Here is a 19,514-nt window from a genome sequence, read left to right on the forward strand (position 1 = left end):
GCACGCCTATAATCCCAGCACTTGGGAGGCTGAGGCAGGAGGATTGTTGTGAGTTCAAGACCAGCCTGGGCTACAAACTGAGTGCAAGGCCAGCCTGAACTGCACAGGGAGACCCTGTCTCAAAAAGACGAAAAAATAAAAAAGGAAAGTATATTGAGTTCCTCAGTAGTTTTAGCCTCAAGCACTGTTTATCTTTTCTTATATTCATGATTCCATAAAGGGGAAAAAATATTTCACACTCACAGTATTCTTCCTCTGTTAAAATGGTGGAGAGGACGTGTCTGCTAAGAACAGTTTTTAAATGTTAGTGCTGAATTGGGACCCTCATAGAGCATGGATAGAATCCTCTCATGAGAAGAAATGAGAAAGTAGCCAAAATACTTTTGAGAATTTCCCTTACTTTAGCTAAAGGAAGAGGAAGCTGACACCAAAAAGGGGAAGATTATGACTGCCACAGAGTAAGAAACTTTAATAAACTATGTATATTCAAAATGAAAATAAGAAGTTCCAGAATATGACCCTGTAGCATATATTCCAGCCTAAGATAATGAAGACTGTAAAATTGAATAGCGGAATTATTTTTAATGACTTTACAAAGCTAAGCACTTCTCCTTACAGACTGCACATATTTAGATCAATAGAAGAAACAGATTAATGTACTTGGGTCTTCTAAGGCTGTCAGAAATAAATCATTTTGGATTAGAAAAATTCTCATGTGCCTACTACCAATTTAAATTGATCATTTTCTTTTATGGGTTACTAAGATTGCAAAATGAAAATTTGAAATTATGAGGAAAAGGTGAAATGTGTCCCTTAAAATGTATTATTTTAACTGTTACAAACCCTATTTTTTTGTAAAATGTGTTTTGTAAATGTGTTTTCATACTGCAGAGATATTATTTCTAGGTAGAGTGTAAAACATAAGTCTTCATACATTAGTAATAAGAACCAACACTAGTCTTAGAGTTCTCAACTCAGAGCGGCATAAAAATTTATGATGCCACTGATTTTATTAATCCACTGGGTAAAATACAAAGATATATGACATGTTCAAATTTTTCACTATTGTTGATTTGAAAGAAGATATAAAGAAGAAAATTCCCTGCAGGTATAATTTTCACTCAGATTCAGATAAAGGATGAGCAGTTTAGCTGGGCTGACTGAATTAGAACAGATTTTTAAAAAATAAAAGCATATTTACATTTATTGACCTTCGCAAGTCAGAAAGTGCCAGATGCCATACATACATTATCTCATTTAATGTTCATAGCCCTATAAAATAAGAACTGTTATCTCTGTTTTATGGAGGAAGCTTGGTGCTAAAAGATACCTTGCCATAAACCTCATAGGTAGTAACTGATGAGGCACATTGGATTTCAGCTCAGAAAATAAAGTTCCTGACCAGCCCTTTATCTTGCGATCCCTAAGTCTCTTAGGGACAACGCAGTGCTCCTGGGGGAAGAATTTAAAGTGAATATCCACAGGTATTGCTCATTGTATGATCTTTCTTATTAGTGCATATGAATTATGCAGAATGACAGGCTTTCACCATGACGTTTTCATACATGCACACAAGGTACCTTAACTACATCCCACCGTTATCCTCCTTCAGCTTCCCCTTCTCTCTCCCTTTAATTCTCTTCTTCTTCTCCACTACGTTCATTCACTTTTATGTGGTTTTGCCAGAGCACCTACGCTAATTTATATTCCAAGTGTGTAAGAGTTCTTTTGCCCCCGTATCCTTACCATTGCTCATTATGTTTTGCATTCTTCATGATAGCAATTCTGAAGGCTGTGAAATGCAATCTCAATGTACTTTCGATTTGCATTTCCCTAATGGCTAAAGATATTGAAAACTGTTTCATGTGATGACTGACCATTTGCACTTCTTCTGTTGAGAAGTAGATGTTCAGTTCACATTCACATTTATTGATCAGATTATTTATTCTTTTACTGTTAATTTTTTAATTCGTCATATATTCTGGATATTAATTTTCTGTCAGAAGAATATCTGGCAAAGATTGTCTCCCATTCTGTAGACTGTTTGTTACTCCATTGTTTCTTTTTCTGTACAGAAGCTTTTTCGTGTCATGTGATCTCATTGTTGATTCTTTCATCCTATTATCTCCTGAGCCATTGGAGTCCTATTCAGGAAGAGATTCCCGATGTTTCTATTTTGAAGTGTTTCCCCTATGTCTTCCTCTAATAGTTTTAATGTTTCTGTCTTATAGTAAGGTCTTTAATCCATTTTGAGTTGATTTTTGTACAAGAGGAGAGGTGGAGATCTACTTTCAATCTTATACATGTAAATATCCAGTTTCCCAGCATCATTTGTTAAAGAGGCCATCTCTTCTCTATTGTATGCTTTTGGTGCCTTTGTCAAGAATCAGATGATTGTAAGCACATGGGTTTATTTCTGGGTTCTCTGTCCTATGTCATTGGTGTAGTGTCCATTTTTATACTCACACCAGGCTGTTTTTTGTTACAATGGCTCTATACTACATTTCGAACTCAAGTATTGTGATGTTTTCAGCATTGTCCTTTTTGTACAAGGTGGCTTTGGCTATTTGGAGTCTTTCATGCTTTCATATGAATTTCAGGATTTTTTCTAGTTCTGTGAAGAATGAAATTGGTCTTTTGGTGGGGATTGAATCTGTAGGTAGATTTCAGCAGTATGGCCATTTTAACAATATTAATTCTTCCAGTCCATGAACATGGGAGGTCTTTCCATCTTCTCATATGTTCTTCAATTTCTTTTTTCAGTATCTTATGAATTTCCTTGTAGGAATCTTCTACCTCCTTAGGTTTATTCCTACGTATTTTGTGTGTGTTTCTGAGGTGTTCATGAAAGAGACTGTGTCAGTGATTTCTTTTCCAGTGAATTCATTGTAGGTGTATAGGAGAGCTACTAATTTCTTTATGTTGATTTTGGATCCTTCTACTTTGCTGAATTTGTTTACCAGTGCTCAGAGACTTTTCGTGGATTCTCTAAGGCTCTCTCTGCATACAATCATATCATCTGTAAACAGGGATAATTTGACTCCTCCCTTTCCTATTTGTACCACTTTTATTTCTTTCCCTTGCCTGATTATTCTGGTTAAAACCTTCACTACTTCATTAAATAAGAGTGGTGAAAGTGGATACCCTTGTCTCAGTCTCACTTTTAGAGGAAATTATTTCAAGTTTTCCCCATTCAGGCTGATACATACTGGCTATGTGTTCGCTATAAATAGCCTTTATTATTTTGAGATCTGATCTGTCTATACCTAGTTTATTCGAGTTTTTGTCATAATAAGATGTTGAATTTCACTGAGGGCCTTTTCTGTAACTGTTGAAATGATTGTATGATTTTTCTCCTTGATTCTATGTTGGGTGGTGCATTAAATTTATTGATCTGCGTAGGATGAACCAGGCTTACACGCTGGAATGAAACTAACCTGATCATGATGTATGATAATAATGCAATGTTGAGTTTCATTTGTAAGTATGATCTTTAAGAGAGAACAATCTTCAAAATAGTTGCTCAGGTTACCAAATATAGTCCTGTAAAACTGATCAAACAATACAAGCGCTAACTGTTCCTTTCAATAAACTAATAGAAATTAGTAGTACAATTATCTTAGCTATCTTAATTTCCTATCATCTTGTTTTGAAATTCTGTATCATTTATATTTTTAAATTCCCTTTAAAATAAAAAAATATACAGGGAACAATCACTGTGCTATAGCCGCACAAGCAACAACTGAGCTAAATGTCCTGATTGCTCTTTTAAGGCTGGGAGGTTGTGCTCTGGGATCATTGGGTACAGGACTGAAGAATCCTCAGTAGCCTTCAGGCTTCAGCCATGATAAACACACTCCTTGTCACTCCCACTCAAGAGCTTTTCAAGGCAATGTTGACATTACTCCCGCCTCCCTCAGAGTGCGCAGGCTCAACAGCCTTGTGCTTCTGGATGCTCCAAGCTTGGTCCCTACTCAGAACCTCACTGGTGTCCTTCTTCTCTTCTGTCTTCTGAGTTACTTTGGAAACTTAATGTGAGCTTGAGGTAAATGCTGAAAGAAAATTTCATTGTATGAAAGAGCGTGCAGATGTAAGTTATACAACAGTATACTACAAAGGAACTAGATATTAAAGAAACATTTTGGAAACTTGAAAAGCTTTTCAGCATTTGTGTGAAGTTTTGATTCTTTTTAGTATATTAAAACAAAAAAGAACCAATTCAGAAAAATGTCAATTTTTGTTATTCTTTCTATAATTCCTTCAATACCTTAAAAATGTAATCTGAGCAACCTTGTTGAAGATAACAATATGTAATATAACAAACACTGTTAATCCCTATCATTTGGTTTGCAACCCCATATCATTTTTAATGTCCTTGCTTTGTTTTGTTTGTATTTTGCTATTGTTCCTTTTTTAAAAATTGTTCTCTTTAAAATTAAAAGAAGTATGAAAATTTACAAACAGGAAAAAATTGAAAGACTTGTGTACAATAAACACTCCCTGTCTTCAATATTTAAAATGCCCTTTACATATTACTGTATTTATTTTACCTCATTACATATCCATCTGTCCATCCATCCATCCATCCATCCATCTCTCCAGCCATCTACTAATTTCATCTTATTTTAGAACATTTCAAAGTGAGTTTAAAATATCAGCACACTGCCTCTCTAAACCCTTCAGGTTACATATTGTTAGACAGAGATTTATATGTTTGCAATTTATTGTTCATGTGTTTCTATAGTAAAATTTACATACAAGAAATGCACGAGTCCTGAGGGAACTATCTAGTAACTTTTGAGCATGAGTTCACCTGTGCAATTCAAAACTTCTTTTGCCATTGAGAACATTATTATCACTACCAAAGTTAACTGCTACCGGTTTCTGCTCAGTCATCACCTCAAGTTCCTTCTTTCCTTGAGACAACCATTGCTCTGAGATCTTCACAATGTGAGAATTACACCAGGTACATCCTTGTGTTTCAGTTCCTTTTACCAAGCATAATCTTTTGAGTGGTGTCCATTTGTTCTGCGCATCAGTAGAAGAGTCAGTTACTCCTTTTCTGAGTAACCGTTCTTTTTGTGGATGTATTATACTTTGTTCAGGCACTCTCTGTTGATAAACACTCTTTTAGTGTTTTCAATGAAGTTGTTTGCAAATCACTTCAAATGCATGAGGTTTTGAGAAACTTAGCCATTATTTATACTTCTGTACTGAGACAGTTTATGCAAAACACTCTTGAGCATTGTTACGGTTTGGATCTAAAATGTCCCCCAAAAAACCCGTATGTTCAGAGGTGAAGCTTTTAGAATGTGATTGGATCATAGGGGCACTGTACTCATTATTGGATTAATCTACCTTTGACTTCACACCCAAATGTGCTCTTAGGAGGTGGGCCCTGGTCAGAAAAGATGGGTCACTGTGGGTGTGGCCTAGAAGAGGGTATTCATATCCCTAGCTCTTCTTTCTCTGTTTCCTGGATGCCATGGGTATTGCAGCTTTCCTCTGCCCTGTTCAGCCACCATGCCATTTTTACCTTGAAGTCAGCCAATTGTGGACTGCACCCACTGAAACCTGAGTCAAAATAAAGCTCTCCTTTAGATTGCAGGTAGCAGATATTTTGTCCCAGCGAGGGGAATGTAACTAACACAAGTATTTAACCTCACCCATTGAGATTAGTGAAAACCTGACTTTGTTCCCTTACTTTTCTTCCATTGTATCATTACTCATTGAAATGCCGTTTCCTCTCTTTTTTGTCTGTGTTATGAAAATCATAATAAGAAAAGTTAGATAGCAGAACATGACCAATATTGTAATCCATAGTTATCAAGAACACTTGCCTACAAAAATATTCTTTTATAAGAGAAGAAAGGATATGCCATGCTGGCAAAAGAAGTGAAAAGAAGTTCAGAAATAAATAATGTTGTGTCCATGTTGAAGAAAGTTTAATGAAAATGACTGATGTAGAGCTTAGTTTGACATTCCATGTTCAAGTTTACCTTTGCTACCTCTTTCTGAATTTTCCCTACTCATTCATTTACCTTTCCCTTGAGATGTCGCCATCTTTGCTTTACTGCCATATCATTTTTTAAAATCTTAGGACACTCATGTTTTGTCCCATCAGAAGAACTGTTTCAAATCATTGCTGTGGAATCACCCATTTGAACCTGCCCCTGAATCTCTGTGACACGGCACCTCTCCTGGGAGTTAGAGAAAAGGAAAGGTTGTATTTAAGGGCTTTATCTTGTCAATCAAATGACAAAGTAAAAGGGGATGCTTTTTCTTCAAGGAGTGGCAGATGATATTAAGGAGAAAAAGAATTTCTGACAGGGTAGGGAGAATTTGCTAGTGACCCTAAAATAACACTGTAGAGCCTCCACTTGCCCTGTCTTCACATACAGGTGATGCTGACCAAAAGGAGCAGAAAAAGTTAACATCAATGGCAGGGGTCGTAGAAAAGCTTGAGAATCTAAAGCTCTGCAAGAAGAAAAACTAACTGTGATACATCAGAATTCTTGAACAGAAATGGCTGCAGTTGTATTTAGCATGTTTATTAGAGATGGTTTGAACTCTCCTTTCCTAAAACAGGAATTATTTCAGAGATAAGTCTTATAATCTCTTCCTCTGTGTGCTTGTATAAATAATTGTTAGAAATAACCAGGGATATAGCTCAGCGGTACAAGTGCCTGCCCAGCAAGCCCGAGGTTGTGAGTTCAATTCCTGGTACCCCCCCCCAAAAAAAAAACTGCCTTTGGGACTCGGGATTTAGCTCAGTGGCACAGTGCCTGCCTGGCAAGAGCAAGGTCATGAGTTCGGTTCCTGGTACCAAAACAAAACAAACAAAAAAAAAATTGTTAGAAATAATTTTTATCGTAAAATTGTAGAGGCCTAATGCTGTACACAAATGTCTTATTCCACACATAATAATATGCTAAAATGCAACAGGCTTCCTAATGCATATTTAAGTTTTAGTACAAAACTTCTAAGTACGTATATATTTAAACTTCTTTGGGTACGTAAATCTCTCTGGGATGAGAAAAGCGATATTATACACAGGGATAGAAAAGAAAACTGAAGCTAAGACCTTACTCCAAGTATAATACTCAGCTCCCAATCTCAAATAATGTTTCTCAGAGCAACTTTATTATCCTTTGTTATTGATTTGGATAGCAAGTACATCTCATAACTGGAATTTATAAAAGAAAATCATGATAGTAAAACACTTTTTAAAAACACAAGCAATATGTTAGATGCACCTCTTAAGATTTTGATCAGCAAAAATATGTTCCGTAGCTAAAAAGATAATAATCAAAATACCTACCAAAAACACTGAAGTTATACCATTTCCTATTACTTCTGTGATATTCTTCCTCACCTCACCCTCTTATTGATCTAATCATCAAATGCATATTGAGCATCTATAACAAAAGGAAGGGAGATAGCTGAGTGAGATATGGGTGGGAGTTCATTAAAGTTCCTGGCTTTAAGGTATGTACAGTCTGATAAAGGGCTAAAACATGTGCATAAGTAACAGAATCAGGTGGGCATGGGGAAGAGTGATGCAGTCTGTAAGAAAAGGTCCCTAATACAGTAGAACTCAGGATGCCTTCATGGAAATGATTTTAGGGTTCATACTCTTATCAAGTTACAATGGAATATTATTCAGGAGTTAAGAGGAGTCAGGTCCTATACCACGGATGCCCTGAAGACATTATGCTAAATGACAAAAGCAGGCATAAAAAGATAAATCCTGTACAATTCCACTTATGTGAGGGCTTAGAATAGTAAAATCCATACAGACAGAAAGTAGCACAGTGGTAACCAGGGCTGGGAGAGAGGGAAATGGGAAATTACTATTTCATGAGTACAGAATTTTAGTGAGGGATGATGGGAAAGGTCTGGCAATGATGGTGTTTGCACACAACACTGTGAATGTGCTTAATGTTACTGAACTGTATCGTGTTACAAATATTTTACCATAATATTTAAAAACCTCTCATCAGGAGTAAACCATGTGGTTCTCATCTCAGACTTTGCCTAGTGTAACCGTGAGGACCATGCTCTTTGTCTGTGCTAACTTCTGCTATAAACTGAGATCAGACATTTTATGTCTTTCAAACAGAGAGTAAAAGAGTATTTTTAACCCATTAGTTAACACCCTGTGTGTATGCACATGAAGTATGTGTGTGCATACTTAAGGTACAAGGAGTTCCAGATTATTTTTCTTCTTTTTCTGGATTTATCATCAACTTAAGGTACAATTTGTGATAGGAATATTAAATATTCCGATCTTTTTTCCTCTAATGGTTACATTCAGAGGTTGTTTCTACACACTATAAGTCATCTTGAAGAAAATACAGACAGATGAGCACGGTGATGCATACCTGTAATCCCAGCATTCTGTGACAGTGGGCCAGGAGGATCCGAAGTTTGAGCCCAGCCTGGACAACTTAGCAACAGAGAGATCCTGTCTCAAGAAAAGAGTTAAAAATAAAGGCTGGGCTGGGCATTTAGCTCAGCGGCACAGCGCCTGCCCGGCAAGCGCGAGGTCATGAGTTCGATTCCCGGTACCAGAAAAAAATACAACAAAAATAAATAAATAAATAAAGGCTGAAGACACAGCTTAGTGTGAAGGCTCTGAGTTCAATTCCATGTACCACCAAAAAAAAAACAAATGAAAGGGAAGGGCAGGGAAAGGCAGGGTAGGACAGGGCAGGGCAGGGCAGGGCAGGGCAGGGAAAGAAGAGAGGAGAGGAGAGGAGAGGAGAGGAAAGGAAAGGAAAGGAAAAGAAAGGAAAACATCCCTTGAGTTTCCACATGGAGGATTAGATGCAGTAGTGATGACAAAGAGCTGGATCTCAAGAAAGGCCTGAACCATGGGCAGCATTGCCCGGTTTCCATTTAACCATTCCTGTGGGCGGGTTGGTGACACTGTCTGAAGCAGGCATTTCTGTGCTGCCAGGGGAATGCACAAAGTGTGCATAACTGTCACTAGGCCCCCTTGAGTGGCCTTCTGAGGAGGCTGCAGGTAGGGGAGCTCAGCGCATAGCACAGGCTGGTCTCCAGAACAGGGTTCTTCAGAGGTGAGGCCTCTTCAGACAACCATCCTGCAATCTGGAGCACGTACGAGCTGTGTGATAAAAGTATGGTGAATGTTGAACTTTTTACATTATGATTATTATATTATTATTATTATTTTCAGTCAAAGACACATGCAGTTAACCCCCATCCCTCAGAATACTACCCCTTGCTTCAAGCACAGTTATTCCAGCCTTTATGCTACTTTTTTAATTAGAATATGTCTGTGATACAGTGAGTCATAGAAATAAATGATTCACATCTTGATCCTTTGTACTTCTCTGCTGCCACTTCCTGAAGCAGTTCTGGGAGTCTTCTTTCCTAAGTATCTTTATGAGATGTGATGAAACGTACAGAAAATGCTGCTACCAAGTGCCGTCTAACAGAAAGGCAGCCGTGTGAACACACTCTGGTGTGTCCTCAGCCACTTTATCAACCAGATCTGGTAGTGTGTGACTTCTGGCTCATCCCCAAAGTCAAAAGGACCATGAAAGGTAAACGTTCAGAATTGGCCAGACATCAAAGCAGACCCATAACAAAACCAAAGGTACTCATGTGAAAAGACTTCCAAAACTGCTTCAGAAAATGTCAAGATCAATGGGATAAGTGTGATCAAAGTGAGGGGGAATATTTTGAGTGGATAAATGACAGTGTTTCTTTTACTGTAACTTTTTACACTGAAACAGTCACCACATCTCATAGGTGACCCAGAAAAAGTAATAAAAATTTCACTACTTAATAGTTCACGTCAGCCTGCAGAAGCAAGAGGATATAAAGTACCAAACCTCTACAATGATTCTGCTCACTTTCATCTAGCTTAAAAAGATGTGTAGACACCAATATAAATAGTAGCTTCATACTGTAAAAATATTTACTTACTGGAGATAAGATATATATAGTAACACAGGGAAAAGTACTTTCAAAGAAAATAGAAACCTCACAGCTCTTAAGATTACAACATTGTGTTATGTTTTTTTGTTGTTGTTGTTGTTGTTGTTGTTGTTGTTTTGGTTTTTCTCCGGTACCAGAAACCGAACTCACGACCTTGCGCTTGCCAGGCAGGCGCTTTGCCGCTGAGCTAAATCCCCAGCCCCCCAACATTGTGTTATGTGCATGGACCAACTCCGTATGAGGAATGTAAACATTATGTACTACAAATATGTACTAATAAATTTTTTTTGACGTTTTAAAAGTGCTAGCATCATCGCTGTTACCTTGGAAACAGCTGGAAATGAACGTAATGTCAGCTGACAAACCAGGCTCTTTTCTTTTCTTTTTAATATCAGAGCAGAATACAAACCAGAGAAACTTCCCTCACATTCCTTTGAAGTTGACCATGAAGACGCCGATAAGGATGAGGTAACTAAGCTGTTAGGGGTGCTTAACGTGAGAATAGTTAGTTTTTGCCTCGCACTGGCGTTGGCACATTCTGGCCAGTTTTCTGTGAGAAGTAGGAAGTGTCTGTGACGGAGCTGCTAGACAAAGTGAACCACATTTGCTTTGACTTCGAAGATGAGTATTGCGGATGAGTCCAAGAGAGGAGAAGGAGTCTGCTCTTTAAGGGCAGGGTCTGAGAGGCGAGATTCACAGAGCTGGCTGGATGCTCATGACACCTTTTGTGCAGGACACCACTTCCCACTCGTCTTCCAAGGGCGGTGGGGGAGCCGGAGGGTCTGGCGTTTTCAAGTCTGGCTGGCTCTACAAGGGGAATTTCAACAGCACCGTGAACAACACCGTCACTGTTCGGGTAAGGAAACACGGAGACCGACCCCTCCCATGTCACCTTGCTTGACGCTCCCCTTTGTGATCACAATGCAGAGGAGACTCATTTGAATTGAGTTTATGTATCCTGTAATGTTTTATTTATGAGGAAGTAGGCTGTTCTTTTCTAGAACAATGCCCTTGAAGTACAGAAATTCCCAAAGAATTTTTAAAATTCAACTTTTCGTTTGCAATTTGAACTCTTTCCCCCACCCTTTTCTTCCCTCAGTCATTCAAAAAGCGTTACTTCCAGCTGACTCAGTTGCCAGATAATTCCTACATTATGAATTTTTACAAAGATGAAAAAATATCCAAAGAACCCAAAGGCTGCATCTTTTTGGATTCCTGTACAGGTGTGGTACAGGTGAGTAGAAATCTTTTTTTTTTTCCTTTCAGTAGTTGTTTTCGCTGAAAAATATTAACAAATGTTTTTGGAGTATATCATATAAACCTAAAACTACCAGAGACTCTAGGAATACAGTGGACAAGGCAGCCTAGATTTCTGGGCTCCACAAAACTTACATCCAGTAAAGAAAAACAGGACATAAGCAAAGAAATAAACCAACAAAATACAGTCAGTAGGTAAATTTTTGAATAAAAATTAAATAAATAGGATAATGAAGGAGAGAAATGAATGGTAAGATCGGAAAGGAATATTAATGCTCAAAAGATGAGAAAAGCCTTTGTAAGAGGCCATTTACCTATGAACTATAGAATTAACAGAGCAAAGTACACGGGGCCTGAGGCCAGAGCAGGCTGCTGTGTTTATTCAAGGAAATGCCTGCCTGTATGGGTCAGTGACAAGAACAACCAAAGTAAGGAAATTAAGTAAGTTAATGCATAAATCACATAGCTCAAAGCCTATACTTCATAAATGTTACCTTTATAACTGGGAAACAATGAGACAGCAAGTTCACAGTGTGCACATTTTCCCTCTCCAAAGAGAAGATTTTCTTCAAAGATAAAGATTACACTGATTCCCAAGAGTTTAACTTCGGAAACAGGCATAGTGCTTCTAGACGGATAAATGCTATTCTACCAATTTTTCCTCTTCAGATTATTGGCTTAGTATTAAACCACGTGGACCACGGTTGCAAAGGGAAACAGAATGATTTTACAGATCGCTTGCATTCCATAGATATCAGGTGTTACTACATTCAAAATATTTACTCTGTCCACCCTGATGTAAGATCTACCCTTATTTCCTCTTGTGTAAAAATTGAGGCAATGAAATCTCCCCCCAAGTTTCACAGGAAGACCCTGGTTCCCTGAGGCCAAGGCCCGTTATCTGAACAGTGCCTACTAGAGCTGTACTTTCTGTGATCAGTAAGCCCCAAGCACCCACGGAGCTTGTTAAGTTTTCACTGAGATCACATCCTCAGCTACTACTGGGGGCATTCAGATATGTGGGGTAAAGTAGAGGCCTCTTCAGTCTGTAAGTCCAGGCCTATTTCTGGACAGTTGCTCTGTTAAAACCTGGAATTCCTCCAACCAGTAAGAAAGCTAAACTTGAAGAGGAAAGAATTAATTAAGTGTTGCTGAGCACTCTACTAGAGATGGAAGCTAATTGCACTCTAATGCAGATGCTAACTTTCAACATGGAAAGGGCAATAAAGATCTTAATGGAGGGCGGAGAGAACTTCTATTGTTGGTAACAGAAAAAACTCTTCAGCCTTAGAAATATGAGGTTTTATCTTTAGCAATAATTTAGAGATCAATAATTACATTTTACAGACAGGGAGCTGAAATTTTAAAATATAGTTTCCATTTGTACTTCAAAAGCTTACCCTGTCAAACAAGTCATCATTTTTAAAGTCTTTTGTTCTCCATGAAGCTTGCAGCGATAGTCTCTATCCCATGTTTTTCTTCTTCAAAGAACAGAACTGAGTGTCGAACCCACGCCTAAGTGCCCCAGTCTGACTTTCCGCTCTAGGCCCTTCTCTGTTATCTCTTACTTAAACAATGGTTCAGTCTCTGCTTAAAGATGAAAGAAACTCTTTTAGGTGAAAGTCACATTTGCAATGGACGCAGGTCAGCGTGGAAAGCGTAGTTTTGCCAATTTTGATCTGAAGCCTTTGAGTAAATGACTCAACCTCTTTGTTCTCAGGTTTCTTGTTGATAAAACTAGAACAACCATGCTGAAATGTGTAAAGGATCTGGAAGATGGTGAATCTTCACCCTTTCTTCCCTAGTTCCATTCGTTCTAAAGTTTACAACTTTGGAAGGTAGACATTCCTTTAAGGGAAAGCCTTCTTAGTAAATCTTGATTTGCCGTCTGAAATTTCAACACAAATGTGCTAAGACATTTCTTTATTTGTTCATTCCTTCATTCATTCATTCAGCTGCTTGGAATATGCTAGGGTCTGTGCTTAGGCACAGGGAATTCAGTTTCCTGCAAAAGTCAAAATCAGAAAGTGGCAGTTTTGTGCTCACTGTTACTGGTACAGATAACCTGTAATAGAAGTATAGATGGCAGAGTGTGTGGAATATTCTGAGAGCACAAAACGGTAACAACTGATAAAAGTCAGGCTGCAAGTCTACACAGAAAATCTGCATCTGTCTGTGGGATTCCACAAGATAGGTTTTCTACATGTACAGTTTAAAGAATTCATGTATTTATCTTCCTGTTTATCAAAAGCTTTAATCCGGTGTCATCTACATCCTTTCTGCAGGCGGAGACTTCAAGGTTTGTGAGATCACTTTGGGGATATAGGTGATTTGTCACCTTGTGTTTGGGTCACACTTTGTCCATAACTGCCAGAAAGTTTCTAGCTTATAAATTCTTACATCTAGATGGAAGATTTCAAGCGAGATAGTGCAAAGTTTAAGAATTGTTCTTGTAAGCTCTCAGGCACAAAATGTTCCTAAGGATGAATCACATACACACAAAAGCACAGAGCAAATGAATGACTACAATGAGTCAGAATTATTTTGTCAGGAATCATTGACAGTCTCCTTGAATAACACACACACAGAAAAGAGGAACAAAGTCTTTGTCTCAGAAACTGTATCATCCAGCATTCTTAGTGAGCTCAAGCTCGTAATAATCATTAGTGAATAAACCATTTTCATTTGCCTCTTTCAGATCCAATGTATATTGTTGTGTTTTCCTAAGAATAATTCCTGAGATTCATAGAATATACTTACTACAAGCTTGACCGTGAACAGAGAACCTGCAATTCACTTTCTCTAAGACTTTAAGTGACATTTGGCAAGTTCCTAGGTCTTGATAACAAACAAAAAGTGACCAAACTATACTTCTCTACTTTCTGAATATCATCAGTCAGTACTAGATCTGTTTTTCAGGACTGCACTTCTAATCTATGACAGAACTTTCAGTTTTTGCTGCTTCAGTTTTGTTAGGACAGTAAGGGGTTTTTAGGTCTGTGCTGCCCTATCGCATGCATTCACCTATCCACTCATTCATTCATTCTTCCTTCCATACAAACACCTATCTCAAGCCCTGCCATTGTACAATAGAATGAGTTACCCAAGATTTTCAGCTGGATCCTTGTTTAAACAAGGATAATGGTCAACCTCACTTTACACAGAGTTAAACAGATGCTAAGGTACCAGCACTTTATTTCCTCCTAGGTGCTGATTCCGCCACCATATAGATATAGGTTCCAAGAAAATGACCTCGAGTATAACCAAAGTCTAAAAGTTCAGATGCCTTCTACAGATCAAGTGTGGGCAGCTGTGAGATGTAGAAGCAGCTTGGGTTGTGCATGCCCACATACATGGGAAAGTGAAGGAAAACACATGTAGATGCCATGTATGACCTGCATGTTTCCCATTGGCAAACTGCACCTTTAAAGATCTTACTTCTCATGATAATAACAACCCATATGGCACCTGTAACTTTCTTCCTGTATTATACTGGCAGCACTTGATGGAATATACATTACTACTTTCACTGTTTATTGAAATAATACTCAGATAAAGTGGCTCTCCCAAGACAGAGACAGAACTAATAAATAGCGAAGGTAGATTACAGACAGAAGAACTCCTAAGTCACAGAAAGACACTTTTATTAGTGCTGTATTTATCTTACATACAGTGGGCATGCCCATGTATATATACGTTTAACTTATGTAAGCCATATGGGCAGAAGAAATACCACAAATATAGATTCTCATGCAGTTTTAAACAGTGAACTTTAGATTCAGAATTCATTTCAGCAAGTATATGTTGGTAAGCTTTACTATGTGAAAGCATCATGAAAAACAAATGTGATTTTTGTCTTAAAAGTGTCCCCAGCGTATGGGATGGATGCACAGAATGAAAGCAAAATACATGTGACTTATACAACTAAGGCGTGAGGAACACATTTCAAACAGTAAGCCCTGACCACATATGCAAGAATGAAATTACATTTATCAGTGCATGATGCTATATTCTATCATATTGCACATAAGTTATGTTTCTGTTTGTCTCATCCGTTACACTGTGTTATGTTAAATGCAAGTATAGTATGTAAAAGTACCTTACTCGAATGTTTTTCAGTGCTATGTGACTAGCGTAAAAGAGTCCTCCAATGAATTTTTGTTGAATGAATGAATAAATAAAGCTACAGAAAGTGGATAAACATCATGGTCAGGAACCACCAACACCAATAACCTGGATTTGATGTTGTGTGCTTCCTTTTAAAACTCTACTGTCATGCTTGCAAAATTTAGTGGAAGATGCTAGTAGCATATTGGGCATAATGGAATATTTTGTTCAGTAACTTACTTCCTCACCACTCAGTCTTCCACTGGCTTGAGTGGTTTTCTTGAAGTGTGTATAATTTGGAACTTTTCCAGGTGAACACTGTGGAAGTAGACTAGCTTGCCACAAGTCATTAAATACATTATATGCCACTAGGACATATTGGGTTTCCTATTATTTATGAAGTCATACGGATAGGCTGATGAGTTTGAGCAATGTAGTTGTATTCTCTGCAAAGTACACTGATTTGAGGAAGCATTGGGAAGTAGGAATAAAATTACGATTCATTCTGTTATTTTAGAATTATTTTAGTCCTTATTTTAATGAATTAACATTAAACTTCAAGGTTATTAAAATGTCCCACTGATTTTCTATTTTTATCCTTTCTTTTTCATTGTTCTGTATGTCATGATCTTTGAGATTACAGAGATACAAAACCACTCAAGCATGTTAAAATTGTTCCCAATGTAAGCTTCTCTACAAGTAGTTCTACTTCTCTCAAAAAGAAAAGAGTTTAGTTTTTGAGAAATTGCAAACAAAATACCTATTTCATTTATAAACACTCTTTTCTTGAGAAACAAATGCTTGTTATACTTTATTCAAGTTTTAAAACAATCATTTATTAATATTGTTGAAGTGGGCAACCATACTCAACTTATGTGAGGTACAGAATGCAATTTAGAAAATCAACTCATTAATATTTTATACTGTTTTGTTTCTAAAATTGTATTCATCTTTGGCATCTGCATTTGTAAGGAAGTTGCTGTTTGATCCACCTTAATTTTAAAGTAAGCATCGTTCGGAGTTTCATGTCTCCCTGCCACATTATTTGCAGTCTCCAATTAGGTAGACTCTTTCACATCTGTTTTCAAGACACCAATAAGATGTGCTTGCATTTTGCGGTACTCAGATGTTCAGATACACTTGATAGTGTTCTAGCAAAAGCTATCACTTAGACACTGGGCATTTCTCGTTCTTTTCTGAAGTTCTGCTTCTGTTGCTATTGTTTCATGGAGAGAAACCACAATTTCTCTCGCTTCCTCTCCAGCCATCTTCGCTCTTAGACCCTCTGTGAAGTTCACAGGCAGTTTCGTAGACCTCCTTCCTCAGTCTCCCAGAAGCGCCAATGAGGAAGGCTGGAAGGAGTCTTCCCCATTCCTCCTGGGGAGAGGGTGGCATCTCAGAATTTGTATTCTTCGACAAGCTCCCTAGATATTTGCTTTGCGCAATAAGTTTGAGGCCATTGCCATTGCCTCAAACTATACCGTTACCACTATATTTGAAATGAGTTTCTCAAAATGCACCTCTGACCTTGCACTTGCCCAAATCTTTCTATTTGGTGCTCTCACAGAGGCTAATGTTCTTGCTTTGAAACATTTGTACAAGATGTAAGTACACTTCTTTTTCTTTTTCTTTCTTTCCTTTCTGTACTAGGGAGATAACTCAGAGCCTTCACAATGAACTACACCCCAAACCCCTTTTTATTAATTAAGTTTCAAACAGGGTCTCTCTAAGTTTCCCAGAGAAGACTTGAATTTGCAATTCTGTCTCAGCCTCCCTGAGTGCTGGCAATACTAACAGACTAAGTCTCTTTTCACCCAGCACAAAACGCAAACACCACCAACACCTCCTTTATGAAGGAATAATATTACTGCCCTAAACACTGCGGATAGAAAGCCAGCTTCTGCACATCTGGGCCTGAGAGAAAGGAGCTCAGGATAAGATTTCCCTTTCAAAGACACAACCCAGTCACCTGCTTCATCCAATGAGGCCCCAGTTCCTAATAAGCCCATTGTGCTACGAATTTCTTTGGTTGGTCAATCCCCCTGATGAAATTAGAGTCTCAAAGCCCATCAGCGGGCAACACGCTTTCAATAAAATGAGCCTTTAGCAGGGAGCATGGTAGAAAACAACGACAGCAGCTACCCAACCTGAAGTAATCACTCATCACATTAGCCCATTTTAATCCCCTGTGTAAAAAAGAATGCCTGTTTTTTAACTGTTGGTCATCACTTCAATCATTTATCCATTCACCATTTCCCGGTAGAATGTCAGTTCCTAAAAATAGGAACTGATTCTGTTCCACTCGTAAACCAAGACTGTGCTGGCTCCGCTATGGAGCCTTTCTATGCAGTAGCACTTTTACAGGGTAAGCAATATTGACCCAGCGCTTATGGAGGCAGCTTGGGGGAGCCATATGTTTATCAAAGCAAACCAAAAAATGAATAGACGTGTAATCCCAAATTACTATAAGTCCTCTGGAAGACAAAGCTTTGTCCCCTTGGCTGAGACTGGGGAAGTAAGGAAAGTTTTCAGCTGAGATGTGAAGAGTGATTGTAAACACATGAGGGCAGGCATCATACTCACCATGCAGGGGAGATTGTGACACAGGGGCTGCCTCAGGGCTGTGAGCAACAAAGACAGGAGCACTCCAAGGAACTAGCACAAGACCTCCTGGTTTGGTCTACAAATGCAAAGCAAAGATGTCAAGTTAGAGAAGAACATGGAGTTTGGTGGAGAAGCCAAAGCCAAGAATGGAACTGGGGTGTCATTGTTTATGGATATCCAAAACCACTGGACTAAATGAGAAAGAAGACAGCTTGAGGTAGAGCCAGAATTATCATCAGAGCTCACGAAGGGAAGGAAGAGCTAGCAGCGGAGATTGCAAATAGCAGTTAATGAGGTAGAAAGAAAACTGGGATAGAGTTTGGTCCTGGAGACCAGGGAAAGAGGAATTTCAAGGAAAAGGGAGGTGGCCACCACATAAATTCTCCTGGAAGGAAGATTCAGTGGAAAAAATACTGTTAGATCTTAAGGAAACATAGACGTCATAGTGACCTTGGCAAGTGCTGCCTCTGGGGTGGGATGGAGTTAGAAGCCCAACTGGGGTGATCGTAGAACATACAGTGAGAAATCAAAGGCAGAAATTAAGGCAATTGTTTCATGAAGGTCAGTATACACTCACACTCATGCTTGAAGGGGAAAGATTTAAGCTCACATGCCCAATCTGATAAAAAAAAAACCGAAATACAATATTCCTTCAGACAAAAAAAAACTTTGAAAGAAATCAAACAACCTCATTCAAGCCCATCTGAAATTTTGCCCTGTTTTGGAAAGCTTTCTTTATATACCCATCTGTATGGAAAGACTTTGGAACTGCAACCCTATATAAAATGGTTCTCACTCTCTGAGTCTTACTGCTTTTTTTCTTCCTTTGTGTACCGCAGAATAACAGACTGAGAAAATATGCCTTTGAATTGAAAATGAACGACCTGACCTATTTTGTGCTGGCAGCTGAAACAGAGTCGGATATGGACGAGTGGATCCACACCCTCAACCGCATCTTGCAGATCAGTCCCGAGGGGCCCCTGCAGGGAAGGAGAAGCATGGAGCTCACTGAACTGGGGCTGGGTGAGCACTCATAAAGCCATCTCCCTTTCTTTGCCAAGTATGAGCTGTATTTTAGTGCATTAAACTGCTAGTAATTGTGGTAGCTATGAAGACTAGTTCATACCCATCCCAGAGCTTCAGTCTTCACTTATACTGAATAGTGGTGGTCACTGCATTTAGGGATGATTTTGAGTTGACTGTCAATGATTTGAAGCTGTTTCCCAGCAAATAATGTTGGACATTATCTATTATCAGCATCAAAAATATACCCATATCTGATGGGAAACTACCTATAAGTGTATTTTGTGGGTCTTTGCCTTTCATTGCATTTAATTAGTGAATCTTATTCTCTGTACAGGCAAATATTCATTACTTCCTCTTTGTTAAAAGGCAGCTCTCATTTATGCTTTTTTGATCATACTGAGATCAGATTACATGTGAATGCTCCAGTAGTATGTGTAATAAAAGACATTTTTATAAGCTAGAAGAAACAATGTCTTCTGCCCAGTCTAATTCCCAGATAAGATTCTAATTCATTCTCAGGCAAGAAAAGGGAATAACAAAGTATAAGAAAG

General features: G+C 38.4%; 1 protein-coding gene across 7 annotated transcripts in view; it reads left to right on the forward strand.

Moving 5' to 3' along the window:
- The window catches only part of Dock10 (dedicator of cytokinesis 10), a 195,036-nt gene that overhangs the window by 80,845 nt on the left and 94,677 nt on the right, over positions 1 to 19,514 (forward strand). For all 7 annotated transcript variants that reach the window (XM_005395477.2, XM_005395478.2, XM_013519950.1 and 4 more), the window contains exons 5-8: positions 10,365 to 10,437; positions 10,703 to 10,825; positions 11,069 to 11,203; positions 18,777 to 18,960. In XM_005395477.2, coding sequence (XP_005395534.1) covers positions 10,365 to 10,437; positions 10,703 to 10,825; positions 11,069 to 11,203; positions 18,777 to 18,960 — 515 coding nt within the window. The remainder of the gene's footprint in view (positions 1 to 10,364; positions 10,438 to 10,702; positions 10,826 to 11,068; positions 11,204 to 18,776; positions 18,961 to 19,514) is intronic.

This window comes from Chinchilla lanigera, unplaced genomic scaffold, assembly GCF_000276665.1.
Source record: "Chinchilla lanigera isolate Chin_1 unplaced genomic scaffold, ChiLan1.0 scaffold00052, whole genome shotgun sequence".
NCBI lineage: Eukaryota > Metazoa > Chordata > Mammalia > Rodentia > Chinchillidae > Chinchilla > Chinchilla lanigera.